At 40.8% G+C, this 13,553-nt stretch overlaps 1 protein-coding gene and 1 long non-coding RNA gene across 5 annotated transcripts in view; one reads left to right on the forward strand and one right to left on the reverse strand.

Annotated features, from left to right (window-relative positions):
* Positions 1-1,907: 1,907 nt before the first annotated feature.
* LOC147137413 (uncharacterized) lies at positions 1,908-10,434 on the forward strand. The gene is made up of 3 exons (XR_015089405.1): positions 1,908-1,918; positions 10,140-10,160; positions 10,258-10,434. It is a non-coding gene; the product is annotated as an uncharacterized LOC147137413 (long non-coding RNA).
* Positions 5,369-13,553, reverse strand: part of pacrg (PARK2 co-regulated) — a 226,836-nt gene continuing 218,651 nt past the window's right edge. For 2 of the 4 annotated variants that reach the window (XM_086050317.1, XM_086050319.1), the window contains one exon: positions 6,255-7,913. In XM_086050317.1, coding sequence (XP_085906443.1) covers positions 7,753-7,913 — 161 coding nt within the window. In that variant the 3' untranslated portion in view covers positions 6,255-7,752. Of the gene's footprint in view, positions 6,161-6,254; positions 7,914-13,553 lie in introns of those variants that run through there. The other 2 variants (XM_086050320.1, XM_086050318.1) reach the window with 2 other exon arrangements.

The following is a 13,553-nucleotide window of genomic DNA, read 5'->3' on the forward strand; positions in this document are numbered from 1 at the left end:
GAAGGTATTACAACTTGTTATTGAGATGTTATCGTTATAAGAAAGCTTAGCCTCGAGCGCAGTACGGTGGCAGTGAACTCAACTCAGCACACTTGACACTTAGCAGCAGTTTGAGAAATAACAAACCCAACATAAAAAAAAACAAACAAACAAAAAAAAACATTCAAGCTGTTTTAAAGCCCAGGTGAAGTTTACTGTCAAACTAAACATTAAACTAAGAACAAAACAAAATGTGTATTTGAAATTGTCCTTCCTGCATGATTTTATAAAGTACAGTATTACTGCTATTTTTCTCATTAATCATTAAGCAAGTGAACTTACAGCAAATAGCTTAAAAAAATAAATAAATGTATATATATATATATATATATATATATATATATATATATATAAAATCTCCCCAAGTCAACAATATTTTGCTTAATAGCCCACATTTCATTGCATTTTCCATGTTATTTTTAAGCGCAGTTTTTGCAGTTCTTTTTGTTTGTTTGTGCACCCGTTTCCCAAAGCGGGCACACAACAGAGTGTTTGTGAGTGATAAGACTTGGAAGAAGGAGCTTCCTCATTGATCACGCTCGTGTCCAGGGGAAGATTGACCCGGCGGCGTGGTCCGCAATCGAAACACACACGCACTGACACGCACACACATCCAAACACAAAACAGATAAGAGGAGCATTCACAAACATTGCGATTTGTGAATTTATTGATCTCTACAAAGTCCTCAAATAGTTTCCATAGTGATCAGGCAGCGACAATCTCGGACTCAGAGCGAAAGATGCAGAAAAGGGAAAAGGGAAGGAAGCGATAAACAGGAAGACTTTAGTTGCTGACTGGGCTTCTTCTTTCTCTAGCTGACGCCTTCTAAATCCCAGTTCTGGATACACATTGTGTCGCTTGCTGCCAAGCCTTTCCCTGTCTATCCTCGAGCTTGGTACATTATTAGAAAACATTAGCACAGTCAAGGAAGTTTTGTTTTGCTTCATTTCTAAGTTATATTTACACGTCTATTACGTTTTTAACAACGTTCATTCAGATGCCATCCTCTCATCAGTATCAGAAAAATGTTGTCGCTCACACACAAGCCATCAATTGCCGTAAACGATATATTTTTTTATGGGAATGAGCGGAGGAAAATCTTGCTCAAATCTGGTTTGCTGGGAATGTAAAAAAAACAACTAAATATGTCCAGCAGATGGCAGTATTGAGTATTTTGGGATGAGATTGCCACATATCAAAACAATGCTTGACGTTTGTGAACATGGCGGACCTCTGGACATCTGGACACTCAACATTTACAAGCAGACTGTGATTGATCTACGAGTTTGTCAGGTTAAATCTACAACAAAGGAAATTATTTAAATTTTAAAGTGGAAGTGATGATGTAACGTACTGTACATACACACGCATACACACATGGCATGATGTACGCACACACTATTAAATACTACTACTACTAGTGTGGAAATAGTTTGTGAATTTTGTCAAAAGTAAAGTTGTTACACTGCTGAATATTTTTAAAGACATTATTTTGCCATCACACTTTCACATTTCCATCACATTTTCATTGTTGTTGTTGTTTGTATTTTATAGAAGGACTGTTCAGATGTTTGAGGTGTCACTAAAGCAAACATTATTAGCATCAAAGTCACTGTTGTGCACAAAAAGCTTGCCTTCTGCTCCAAATAAGTGATTTGGGTGAAACTAACCCATATTCTACTGCTGATGACTCAAAAATGGAATCAAGTATTTTTTTTTTTTTTTTTGTGATGAAAGAAGAGAGTGTAATCGTTCATGGCTGGAAATGTGGTAAATAATGAGACAGATTGTTTACAGAGCAAGCAGCTAGCTACCCTCCTTCAACCCTTTCAAGCTTTGAACCGAGCTCCCTCTCTTAAAGGGACAGACAGGATCAGGGTGAGTGTCTCTCCTTTGTGGGTCGCCACAATATGGTAGTTTCAGTGTTTATGTTTTTTTGGGTGACATTTTCTCAATCTCAATGAATGGTTGTGACATGGGCCGAGGGAAAAAAAAACATTTAGTGTGGAAATTTATATCTTCTGATACTTACTCATCATCATATTTTTGGTTTATCATTGGTAAAGCAATATTTTTACATTCAGTTTACTAACTTTGAGCGACTGTATATATTTTAACATCCTCACTCGCTCACTTTCTGTGAACACTGTAGGAAATTTAAACACAAAATTCCAACCAAAAAGTTTGTCCTTGGTAGAAGTCTGCGGTGTAGCGAACGCCATTCCAGTATAGTTTGTTCTCTCTGCTGAGCACACACGCCAGACAAATATTACATTGGCGCTCGCTCTCCTCTCGTGTGATTATATTCTCACTCGGTCTTTGTCTTTTCTCCACTTTTTCTTCAATCTCATTTTCTCCTGCGTCAACACAACGCTATCAGCGTGTTTGGACAGCTTTAGCGTCTCTGCCGGCCTGTGACGATGGAGAAGGACAAACTTGAGCTTTCGGGAAGTTTGCCGCGTTTTCACTCCCGAATGACTCCCGTCAAGGGGAGTCGGGGGGTGAGAGGGGGGGGGCAGTGGCAGCTGTCGTCAATGCTGGGCTCGCCACGCTAATAATAACCCCCCGCTAGCTAAGTGAAGGGCCCCTGCGTCGTCTCAGCTCGACCCCCGGAGTCCGGTTACAATGAGGAGTGAGGATTAGGCCAGGTTTTGGATTAGGGAAAGCTATTTTACCCTTGGAAGGGCGAATACGTGCACTCGGTGATTGAACGCAACTCTTGGAAATGACTGGACACGAAGCTCCTGGAAAACAGAGTCATGTGATTTCCCCCCTGAAATTGGGCAAGTGGTCACTGGCACTCACACACGTAATAGTTCAACTATTTTTAACTGCACCAGTGTATGTACTGTATTTATGCAGGGGTGTGAATAGATTTGGACGACATTTGGTGTGTAGTTTCATTGTGGCCCAAGGACAAATTCATTAAGGACCTGGGTCAAGATCTAGATTCTGACGTTTTTGTAAAGATCAAACTCAAAAACTAGTTTTATTTCAATGAATTTTGGAGTGCCGCTTCAGTGTGACCCAAAGACAGTTTAAAAAAAAAAAAAACTTCAATCACCATTAGGGTAATGTGTGTTTCGATTACCTTTGGTTCAGTATATGTATATATAAAAAAAAAAAAAGAATGGATGACATTTTGTGTGTAGTTTTGCTGTGCCCAAAGGCCAAATTCATTAGAGATTTGGGTTTGGATTTTGTTTTCATGCGTACATCAAAATCTGGATTTGCATCCATCTATCCTTCCAATGAAATTTGGGGTGTAGCTTTGATGTGACCAGAGACAAATACCATTTACTTTAGGACAGAATGTGAATCAACTTAATTCAGATCATTTTTTATGGACATAACTAAAACATTTGGTTGAATTTTAAATCAATTAGGTGCCTACTTTGGACAAATACAGTCACTTTTATTAACCTACCGGTAACTTAAAATTAAGGCGTGGCTTACATGTGTTGCCCCAAGACAAAAAGATTTACTTTAGATCAGGATCTAGATCAAGATTTGGATTAAGATAATGTTTTTGTATGGACAGACAAAAAATGTCGTACCGGTTTCGCAAAAATTTGGTGAGCGAATTTGGCGTGACCCAAGGAATACGGCATTATCAAGTAAATCATTTTTGTATGGACATGACTTTAAATACTGGATGGTTTTTAATAACATTTGCTGTCTGCTTCGGTGCGACGCGAGGACTGAAATATTCACTTTAGATCAGAATCATCTGGATTCACATTATTTGACAACAGCACTGTCAAACCTCATATGCCAAATATGGTCAATTTCAGATTTTTTTTCACAAATCAACTAAAAACTACTGGATAAAATTTGACGTGTATCTTGACCCAAAGACAAGATGATTGATTTACGATCAAAATCAGGATTACAACGGCAATAAGTATATCAATAATGTTTGGTGAGTCGCTTCGGTGTGATCCGAGGACCAAGAGAATCACTGAAGGATCTCAAATTGTTTTTCTATTGATACACCGACAAAAAAAAATAAATAAAATACATCCAATGAGCTAAGTGTTTTTGTGCTGATTTCAAGATCGTACAAAGCGATACTCCAACCCTACTTATACCACCGGGTCCTTCACGAAACAAAAATTCCCTTCAGCTCAGAAAATAAAGTCTTATCTCCGACAGATATCATGTGCTGTTAGGAAGTAGAGCATGATGCTAAGGCTTAAAAACGGGAGGAAATGTGCACACTGGTTGGGAAACACATTCATTTCCTGGGGCATGTTTGGCCACCCGCAGCCCAGACATGATATCGCTCATAATAAATCCCGCCGCCGAAAAAAGAGGTCACATTATTTTTACTTAGGCGCCCTGATTCGTATGCTGTCTTTGTTTTCCGGGTAGACAACACGTCGCAAATGACTGGCTGTTTTTACGTCAGTGCTCTTTCCAGTCTGCAGGTTTGAACCAATCACGCGCCGATGCCTCTCGTGGACAAACTAACCCGATTGGCTGCTCATTTCACTCTGGTTACTTGCATGAGCAGCTACAACTTGATGTCGATAGGTGCCGTTTGACAAGGACGCGCGTACGCGTGTGTGTGTGCAGGCATGTGTGTAAACAAACGCGTGAGCATGCTCGTGATGCGCGTTGAGTTGAAGCGCAGTTGCCCCGTTTCCAGGCGGCCACCCTTTTCCTAATGAGCCATACTGGCTTCCGCGAGAGGTCGGAATGGACACAGTTTAGCATTTAATTCCCACTAGTGCCTGTGATGTAACCTAATTGAGCCATCAGACTGCCTGGCCCTTTAAGTGAACGACACTGGAGGCAGGATCGGGACGTGATGGCTTTTGTGACATTGAACGCTAGCTAAAAGCAAAAAAAAAAAAAAGGCGGTGCAGATAGAGTGACTTCAACATGTTAACCTGCCTTCTTTTTTGTGAGGGTTACAACATGTCAGTGCTGCCCCCTCTGACCAGACAAGCAAGCCTGTGGCTCACTCAAATTGGTTGGGCGAAGAGGGACGTCACTGATACAGTTCCACACAACCGCAGGCTAGCCAAAGTTCGACCCGCCACTCAAGTGAGACAGCAAGTCTGCCCGGTGGTCTTTCAGTTTGGTAGTGTACAGTATGTATTTTTCGGCATTTTTATTGTGGAGGTGTATTATTTGATTTCGTTTTTAGAATTCTCAAAACTCATGTTTGTGCAACGGTTCCCTTTGCTTTGAAGTGTCTTCGCGATTGCTTGTTTTTCATCTGTAGCTAGGTCTCAACAACTGATGCCTTTCTTCTTCAAAGCATTCCAAAATGGTTGAATTATAACCAACGTTGATTGCCCTTCCTCAACTTCACATTTGCTTATTTTTCACCATATACCTTGAAACTGATCCTGATGTCTTCAAAGGCAAAACCAGAATTCAAAACTGAATGCAGGCATTCAAGGCAGTGAATTTATTTGGTCAAATTCCAGACTGGGCTTCCTTGTGTTCTTGCAAATGAGAAGTTTGCATCTTCTAGTGCAGCCCCTGTACTTTTATCTTTACAACACCGGTGCTCTGGTTAGTTGCTGACGGCCGCTAACAGTTGTTTCAAGCTGAAGTCAACCCAAACATATTTTTTTCCAGAATACGCTCTATGCAAGCCCACTGGTCCAAACACAGCATTCCGATTAATATTTCCTTTGTGGAATATGAGGAATCCACCCGTTTTCAGCTAGCTCAGGGGGCGGCCATTTTGTCACTTCTGTCGACTGAAGATAACATCGAGGTTGCTCAGGGCTCAGATAACGACCAATCATGGCTCAGCTTCATGTCCATCTTTTGATGTCACACCCAAATGGTTTCAGCCCGCAGCATATGTGAAGACATTTCTCACACTGTCTCAGTACTTTTGGAAGGGAGCATATGCACACAATACTGTATGTGTGTGTGTCGTTAAACTCTTTCAGGAAATTTCCACTGACATTGTACAACAATGGAAAAGAGAGGTCAAGTGTAATTCTTAAGTCAAAAGGCTGTGGCAAGTGGAGTAGAGCGGAGGTCTCAAGCAAACTGGTGTTTTTATGAGCGCGACTTTGTCTCGGAATGCTGCGGGCCGCCATTCCGGACGGTCTTTCCCGGCGTGTTGCGACAGGCTCCGTCTCCAGCTGGCTGCGTGAAAGAATGAGTGCAGTTGGACAGCGCAATACGGCAAAAAAATATAAGGGCATGTGCAGTACATGAATGAAGCGAAATCACAATGTCATGAGCTGGCCAACTGACTGTGAATCAGCTTTTTAATGAATAGAGATGATGAAGGCCTTTATGTGGTTATTGCATAGGTACAGGACTTTATAAAAAAAAAAATCGTACAATCGTAGCCATCAGGTGTAAAATCAGAATTGGAAATGTTTTGTGTTTTGGTCTGTGAATTTTGTCAGCTATTGCATGAAAAAGGATTGATTACTACTTTCTAGCAACATGACACCTGCCTGAATTGTGCGCCTTCGGAAAAAAGTGTAACAACATACAGTGCATCAAAAAGTGGCGCAACCCATCTCACAAATAAGGCCGACATGCTAAAAATGCTAAATGGCCGTCATAAGAATTTTTTTTTACAATTTCAGAAAACGCAACCTTGGTGTTTCTCACAGTCTGCTAATGAAAAAATAGATTTGAATGAATGTAAAAGTAAATGATGCCCATTTTCCACTGCATGGTGCCTACTCGGTTCGCCATGTACTCCTCCGCAGTCTACACTTGCAGCACTCTGTTTTCTTACCGCCCTTAGTCTCCACTTGAATAAAACTGCCGCATCATTGTAACATTTGAGTATACAAGGCTAGGAATTTTTTAAATGCTACATATAATATTCCATATACGTTAGCTTACCCTGCTGCTGTGCCTTATAGATCCGAATGATGCAGTATTATACTCCACAGTCTCAACTTTACTGCAGCACTCTGCCCTTAATCTCCTGAAATAAAATTGTAGCTGTAATATTTGAGCATACACAGCCAGAGTGACGATCACGCTAATGTTAGGTCAAATTGATGCTGTGACTTAGCTCTTAATGCTCCACTATTATACTCCATAGACTCCACTTTGCTGCAGTGCTCCATTGTATCGCTGCCCTTAGTCTCCACTTGAGTAAAGTTGAAGTGTCATCGTAACATTTGAGTGTACATGGCTAGAAATGACATATTCAGATGTTAGTTTTGTCAGAATGCAGAAGTATTAAAATCCACAGTCGCCAATTAGTTGCAGCATTCCCTTTTGTTTCTGCCCTCAAACTCCTCACGAATAAAACAGAAGTGTCATTGTAACATTTGAGGAAACGTGGCTAAAAATTACACACGTTAACGTGAAAGAATGCCGTTGATGTGATTTAGCTATGTCGCAATGTATACTCCTTTTCTTGCCGCCCTTACTCTCCTCTAGAATAAAGCTGGAGCATCAGTGTAAACTTTGAGGACAATAGGAAATTACAAAAATGCATCTTAGACTGGAGCTCAGCTGTGGACACTGCAGGATTATGCTCCACAATCTCCACTTTTTCTGTCGCACTCAGTGTTTTTTCTCCTCTTGGATAAAAACTCGTCTCCCAAGGAGTATTCAACAGGACAATCAGCAATACTAGCGAGTCATATTTAAAAGTGGAAAACCGATCACCCAAAACGGAGCCAAGCTGGCACTGTGCAGTGGAAAAGTGTCAGCACCCGTCCCCCCACTTTCCCCGTTACCCCCCAAAACCCCGGCCACCCTCAGTTAATCATGCAGGACTCATAGGTGGGCACCATGTACTTGATGTTGATGAAGGCGTCATCTCCCCCGTAACGCTCCAACACCTCCAGAGTCTCCTGAATGAGGTCGCCAATATTCTCTCTCTTTTGTTGGCTGTAGTCGATGCCGTCTCCAGAGTTGACTGCGGGACAAGAGAAACACACACATGAGACACTAAAACAGAGGCCTAACCTGCTAATCGAACATCCAAAATTGGAAAAACTGATATTTAACAAAAAAGACAATATCACCTGTTTATACAGTTTATGCAGAACTGATCCCATCCAATACTGTGCTTGTTTTTTTTTTTAAAGTGCAAAAGTCTGTATTTCTCTTTTTTTCAGAGATCCTGCGACACGCATACTCAGTTTATACCATAAACATATTTTGTTTGAGCCAACTTCCAACGCGTTAGCCTTTCTCTCCGTCATAATTGATGTGACGAGCTGAGATTCACCCTCTAATTTTCATCTTCAACTCAAAAGCTGTGCTGAGATCAAATCCTCAAATCCAAAGCGATGCAATGCCGCCATTGTGTTGACGTGAGACTGCAACGGCATATGATAGCAATATTAAGGTATGATACCAACTTGACCGATGTGCGCCGCCACCTTGCAACTCCGAGTCTCACGTTTTACATTTCAACAATTACATTCCACAGCATTTTAGCGCAACAAAAGCTGTATTTGCTAGCTAGCTAATGTGTTCATTTGGGGCAGCTGAAGCATAACTCTTACTCTGGTTTCCATTTGTTGTGTCAGGTTTTCTGTCACTGCTGGATCTCTGTGTGAAAGAGATTTTAGACTGAAACCTCTCCCTCTACTTTCACTCCCTCTTCTCCCACAACTATGCCGCCATCCTCTTTGCTCTTTTATGGCTTTGGCCTGCTTGGATTGTTTTGATGCTATTTCAGATTGCGCTAACTAGTAGAGCGTCTGCAGTTAAAAAAAAAACAACAACAACACACAGCACCAGCACCACGTCTGAGTCGGGGAGTTGAGCGGTGGCCCTTCCTTCATAACGCGTGGCCACTAGTTTCTCCGAGAGCAAAAAGAGTCCTCTGCTGCCAGGGGGGAACAAAATAGTTCAAGTTGAACACATCAGTGAGGATTCACGTGGCGATCCAGAAAAAAAAAAAAAAAAAAAAGCCGTGCGGTTTCATATTCCCTCCTCAGCGAACTCTAATTAGGAGCTGCTCATTTTTCCACATAACAGGTGTTTTTCATCTCTGCCTGCTCTCTCTGCTCGCTTGGGAGCGGTATCACTTTTACTACAAAAAAGGGAGATTAGCATGGAAAAGATGTTTTTTGACTGGGATGAATGAGAGTGAGGCTGTGTGTGTGTGTGTGTGCGCATTCGCATCCATAAAAACGTCAGTGTTTCTTTTGTTTTGAAGCACAGCACAGTGGCATGGGGAGCATGGCATTTGACTATGCTGATAAGGGCACTGTGTGTGCGTGTGTTGCTGAAAATGTGAAAATAGTGGTGAGTAGGAAAGGCTGGATACCTCCGGAATGTTTTTCGATAACAAGTTCCCTCAGCGCACTAGAACTCGGTTGTATGTTTAACAACTGTGTGTGTGTGTACGTGTGCGTGTGTGTGTCTGTCCCAAGGGTGGGCTGCTTCCTTGCAATGTTGTGATTGGCTGGAAGCAGTATATCATGTTACCGCCCAGCCCACAAACACAATTTTATTATTGACAAGGGCTGGACTAACTTTTTAAGATCAAGTTTTTTTTCTAATATATGTGAAATTATTGTATTTTTGGACTATATGAAAAAAAAAAAAAAGATATAAAAGCCGCACCTTTATATAAGCCGCACCTATCTATGTTAAAAAATATAACGTTTACTGCATTCACAGAATGATTTTGAACTGTAAATTTACATGCATGTACCTGAACAGATTCTTTCCTAACGGTGCCTTTTAACATGGCAGCAACTTTGCTGATTAAAACGGAAGGGAACCAAGAGAAAATAAACAGTACTAATCTTCATTTCACTGCCCGCTGCCACTCTAGTTTGTCAATTAACGTCCACCTTTGATTGCTCTACTTCCGCGTACCACGTAATTCATAAACAAGTGCATAGCGCCCTCGCCTGTTGAACTCCTCCACTGCTGTTAATGGCAATTGTATTATATTGTATTGTATTGTATTACTGTTAGAGCACCCCTAGCGGTGGATGAAAGATCCACAGAATAGCCGCACCTTTATACAGGGTCAGGCAAAATGATCCGACACATTTGTACGTTAAATAAAAGGCAAATAAAGTAAAGAAACAAAAGTACATGTAATGACATTTTTTTTCATGCAATTCCATTTCGCTTTGTTTCTTTATAATGCCATTGTTTTTCGTTTCTTTTTCAGTGGCTGCCATGAATTGGACTGGTGAGCATCGCGCTTTCATTGTGGAAACGTTTACCAAAACAAACAGATCTGTAACTGCAACACAACGAGCGTTCCGTTTGCACTTCAATCTTGGTAGACATGATCCAGTACCAGCTCGAAACACGATCTTGTTATGGGTTACCAACTTCGGAGCTACTGGATCTGCATTGAAACGAAAATCAACCGGCCGACCTCACACTGCCAGAACTCCAGAAAATGTTTTTACATTTTTCAAACATAATGAAACAGAATGGCATTATATGTACTTTTTGAAAATAAAGACCCTTTTTTGTTTCTTTACTTTATTTTTCTCTTTGATTTGACCTACAAATGTGTCAGATCATTTTGCCTGACCCTGTATAAGCCGCATGGTTCAAAACCTAGGTAAAAAGTAGCGGCTTATAGTCCGGAAAATACGGTGTTTATTTTAAGAATAAAATTACATTTCATATTTGTTTTGAAATTGTTTAACATTTAATTCATCCATCCATCCATTATCCGAACTGCTTATCCTCACGAGGGTCACGGCCGTGCTGAGCATATCCCAGCCGGCTTCGGACAGTATAATGGGCGTTTAATTATCAAACGAAAATGCAAAGACGACATCAAATTGTTAGCATTACTAACATTTTTAATTTTTATGATTTACAGTAAATCCATCAAACAAAAACTATAATCAGAAGTCTTGACCAACTTGTTTTCTTTCCCGCACATCTGCTGCGGAGGCTTGCATGCTGTTAGCATCCAAACGGCCCGCTAACTGCCGTGTCCATCATACGCCGGGTGTAGGTGTGCTCCTCTCTGCAGGAGGCCTCATTAAACTCTTCCGCCGCTGACTCCCAGCTGAGACCAGAGCGCCAAATTGAACCCAGCCAGTACATTCGGGAGCCATTTACACAGCAGGGTAGAAAACAGGGGGGCAAAGGGTGTTGTTTTTGTTTACATGACATCTGAAAATGGGTCTCAAGTAGACAATATTGAAAAAGGCACTCTTATTGGCGAACAAACCTGCCCACAAAAGTTGTCATTTTTTCAGACTTTTAAAAAAAAAAAAAAAATCTGTTTTCACAGTTCTGTGAACCTGGCACCCACACACTAATCATCTGGTAGAAATTGAGAATACAGGATAAATAATACAATCAAATGAAAAACAGTGAATAGCGACGGTAAATGAGCCTTCCTGTGCTAGGTGACCACAAATTGTTACGGCGCCCAACACACTACTTCATTGGGCGCCATTCGTAACTTTGAAACCAACGTCGTATGTCAGCAAAAATATAAAACGGCTGTAATCTAAATAAATCCAATCTTAATCAAATCTCCCACTATGTGACGCAAGGTAAATGTCTTGAGGGGAGTTCTGTGAGGAAGAGGAACCGGTCGATGCGGACAAGGAAGAAGGATCCTCCGCTCAGTGACATTTGCCGTGCGAAAGCGCTCGTTTTGTTTTCGTCTTTTGCAATAATCCCTGGGATTCCCGTGTCTTTAGCGCGTCGATGCAGAGGAAGGTTTCGCGTGACATTTGGCTGTTTACTTCACTCCATCGACGAGACGCATCAAAGCAAAGGTCTTTGTGGATGGACAAAAAGCAAAACTCCAGGCAGTGCTGTGCTTGAATACCATTTGTCTGTGAACAAGGCCTAGATGATAGGACATAAAATGGTTTCCTCACCTGTATTGAGCCAAGGCACGTATTTAACAAAATCTCACGGCACACTACTAAACAACGTCACAAAATGCGGCTGGACTGAATCCACGAGCCAAAAATAGAGATAAGTCACTGATGGCCACCGATAAAGTTTTTCTCATTGGATAGATGGCAGGAAAGTATATTTGTTTCAATTTGACAAGACTGTGGCCCGACGACATGACGCTCGCGCCGTCACTTTAAAATAAGATGACACAATACGGCGCCAAAGCACAATTTTATACCACGCATACATTATTGTTGGGTTGAGCGCAAAAACAGCGAATAGGTGAGCTTTGAACAAACTGAAAGGATAGGTTTGACGAAAACCTGTGAACAAGTAAATTCCGATCCATGAATATGTGTTTACTTTAGTGATGATATGATTGCTGACAAAAGCAGAAGGAGGAATCCTGAAGTGTTTCAACAACAACACAGCGTTTGGTTATTTTTTTGGGGCCCCGTCCCCCGTTGATGAAAATATGCGCCCCCCCCCATCATTGAAGATGCCCATCCCCGCTCTACTGCCTGTGAGGAAGCTGGGTTTGTTAGTCATGTGTGCTTCTCCTCCAAGGCACTCAGGTGACACACACACCGCAGAGGATTTGGCGAGTTCAGCTCCGAATTCCCGAGCCGATTCAACGCCGTGTCAGCCAAGCGGGCCATTGTTTCTAATCAACTTAGCCTCGACTGTGGAAGTTGTGGCAGAAAGCAGCTTAGGGTGGAGGCCTCCTTACACAATAGCGTCTTTGATGCCGACTGCCGAGAGCCTGATACATTTTTGCTCGGGGTTCGGTCTCGGAATAGAGGAATGCAGATTGCGAGCGGACGGACTAGTCGGGAGTTCCAGGAATACTCTGAGCAGGAGGCGGGTTTGGCCGAGGAACAGCACTTGTGTTCTTATCGCCAAAAAACACAGTGATAACTCAGCATGTCTGCGTACTGCTCAAGTCGTGCTGGTATTGCTGTTTATAAGCCACACTGCTTCATCCAACATGCAGATTTGACTCCAATTTTTATTGGTTTCACTTGAATCGGCCTTAATGTATTTCATTTTATTATTATTATCATCATTATTATTATTATTATTATTTTTATTATCATCCTGTTTTTTAATAATGACATGAGTGAATTTAATAATGCAAATTAAAACAAGTTTTGAATCAATTCATCATTGAATCAACAAAATAATCGACAGTTTGCAGCCCTACTATTATTATTTGAAGGCATCGAGGATTTTCCTGTTTTCTTCCAAATTTTCTTAAAAAACTTGGAAAATATTAATATTTCACTTATTTTAATGTATTCCGATATGTGTATTTATTCTTTAAGAACATTTCTTTACAACATTTTTGAGTTAACATTTACCATTTACAGATTTTATTTCAGAAGGCTTTGAAAATGTGTCAATATTATTCTGATGATTTTATTATGAAAACAATATTGATTATATAACATATTAAAAAATAGAAAATTATGACACATTTAAATTCACTTTTTTTCTTAAAATTAAATCACTGTTATTGAATTAATGAATTGAAATGAATTATTGACCTTTAATTTCCAGATATTCCCTCTTTTTGTTATTTTCAATATTGCATGTCAAAAAGACCTTTTTAAATATATACCTTTGAGCGGCAATTAATTTCAATCTATTTCAACTTATAAAGAACTTAGCGAGTGTTTTCAAGTGATCCACAATGAGA

Source organism: Filicampus tigris, chromosome 13, assembly GCF_054856515.1.
Source record: "Filicampus tigris isolate MCC_2025a chromosome 13, RoL_Ftig_1.0, whole genome shotgun sequence".
Classification (NCBI taxonomy): domain Eukaryota; kingdom Metazoa; phylum Chordata; class Actinopteri; order Syngnathiformes; family Syngnathidae; genus Filicampus; species Filicampus tigris.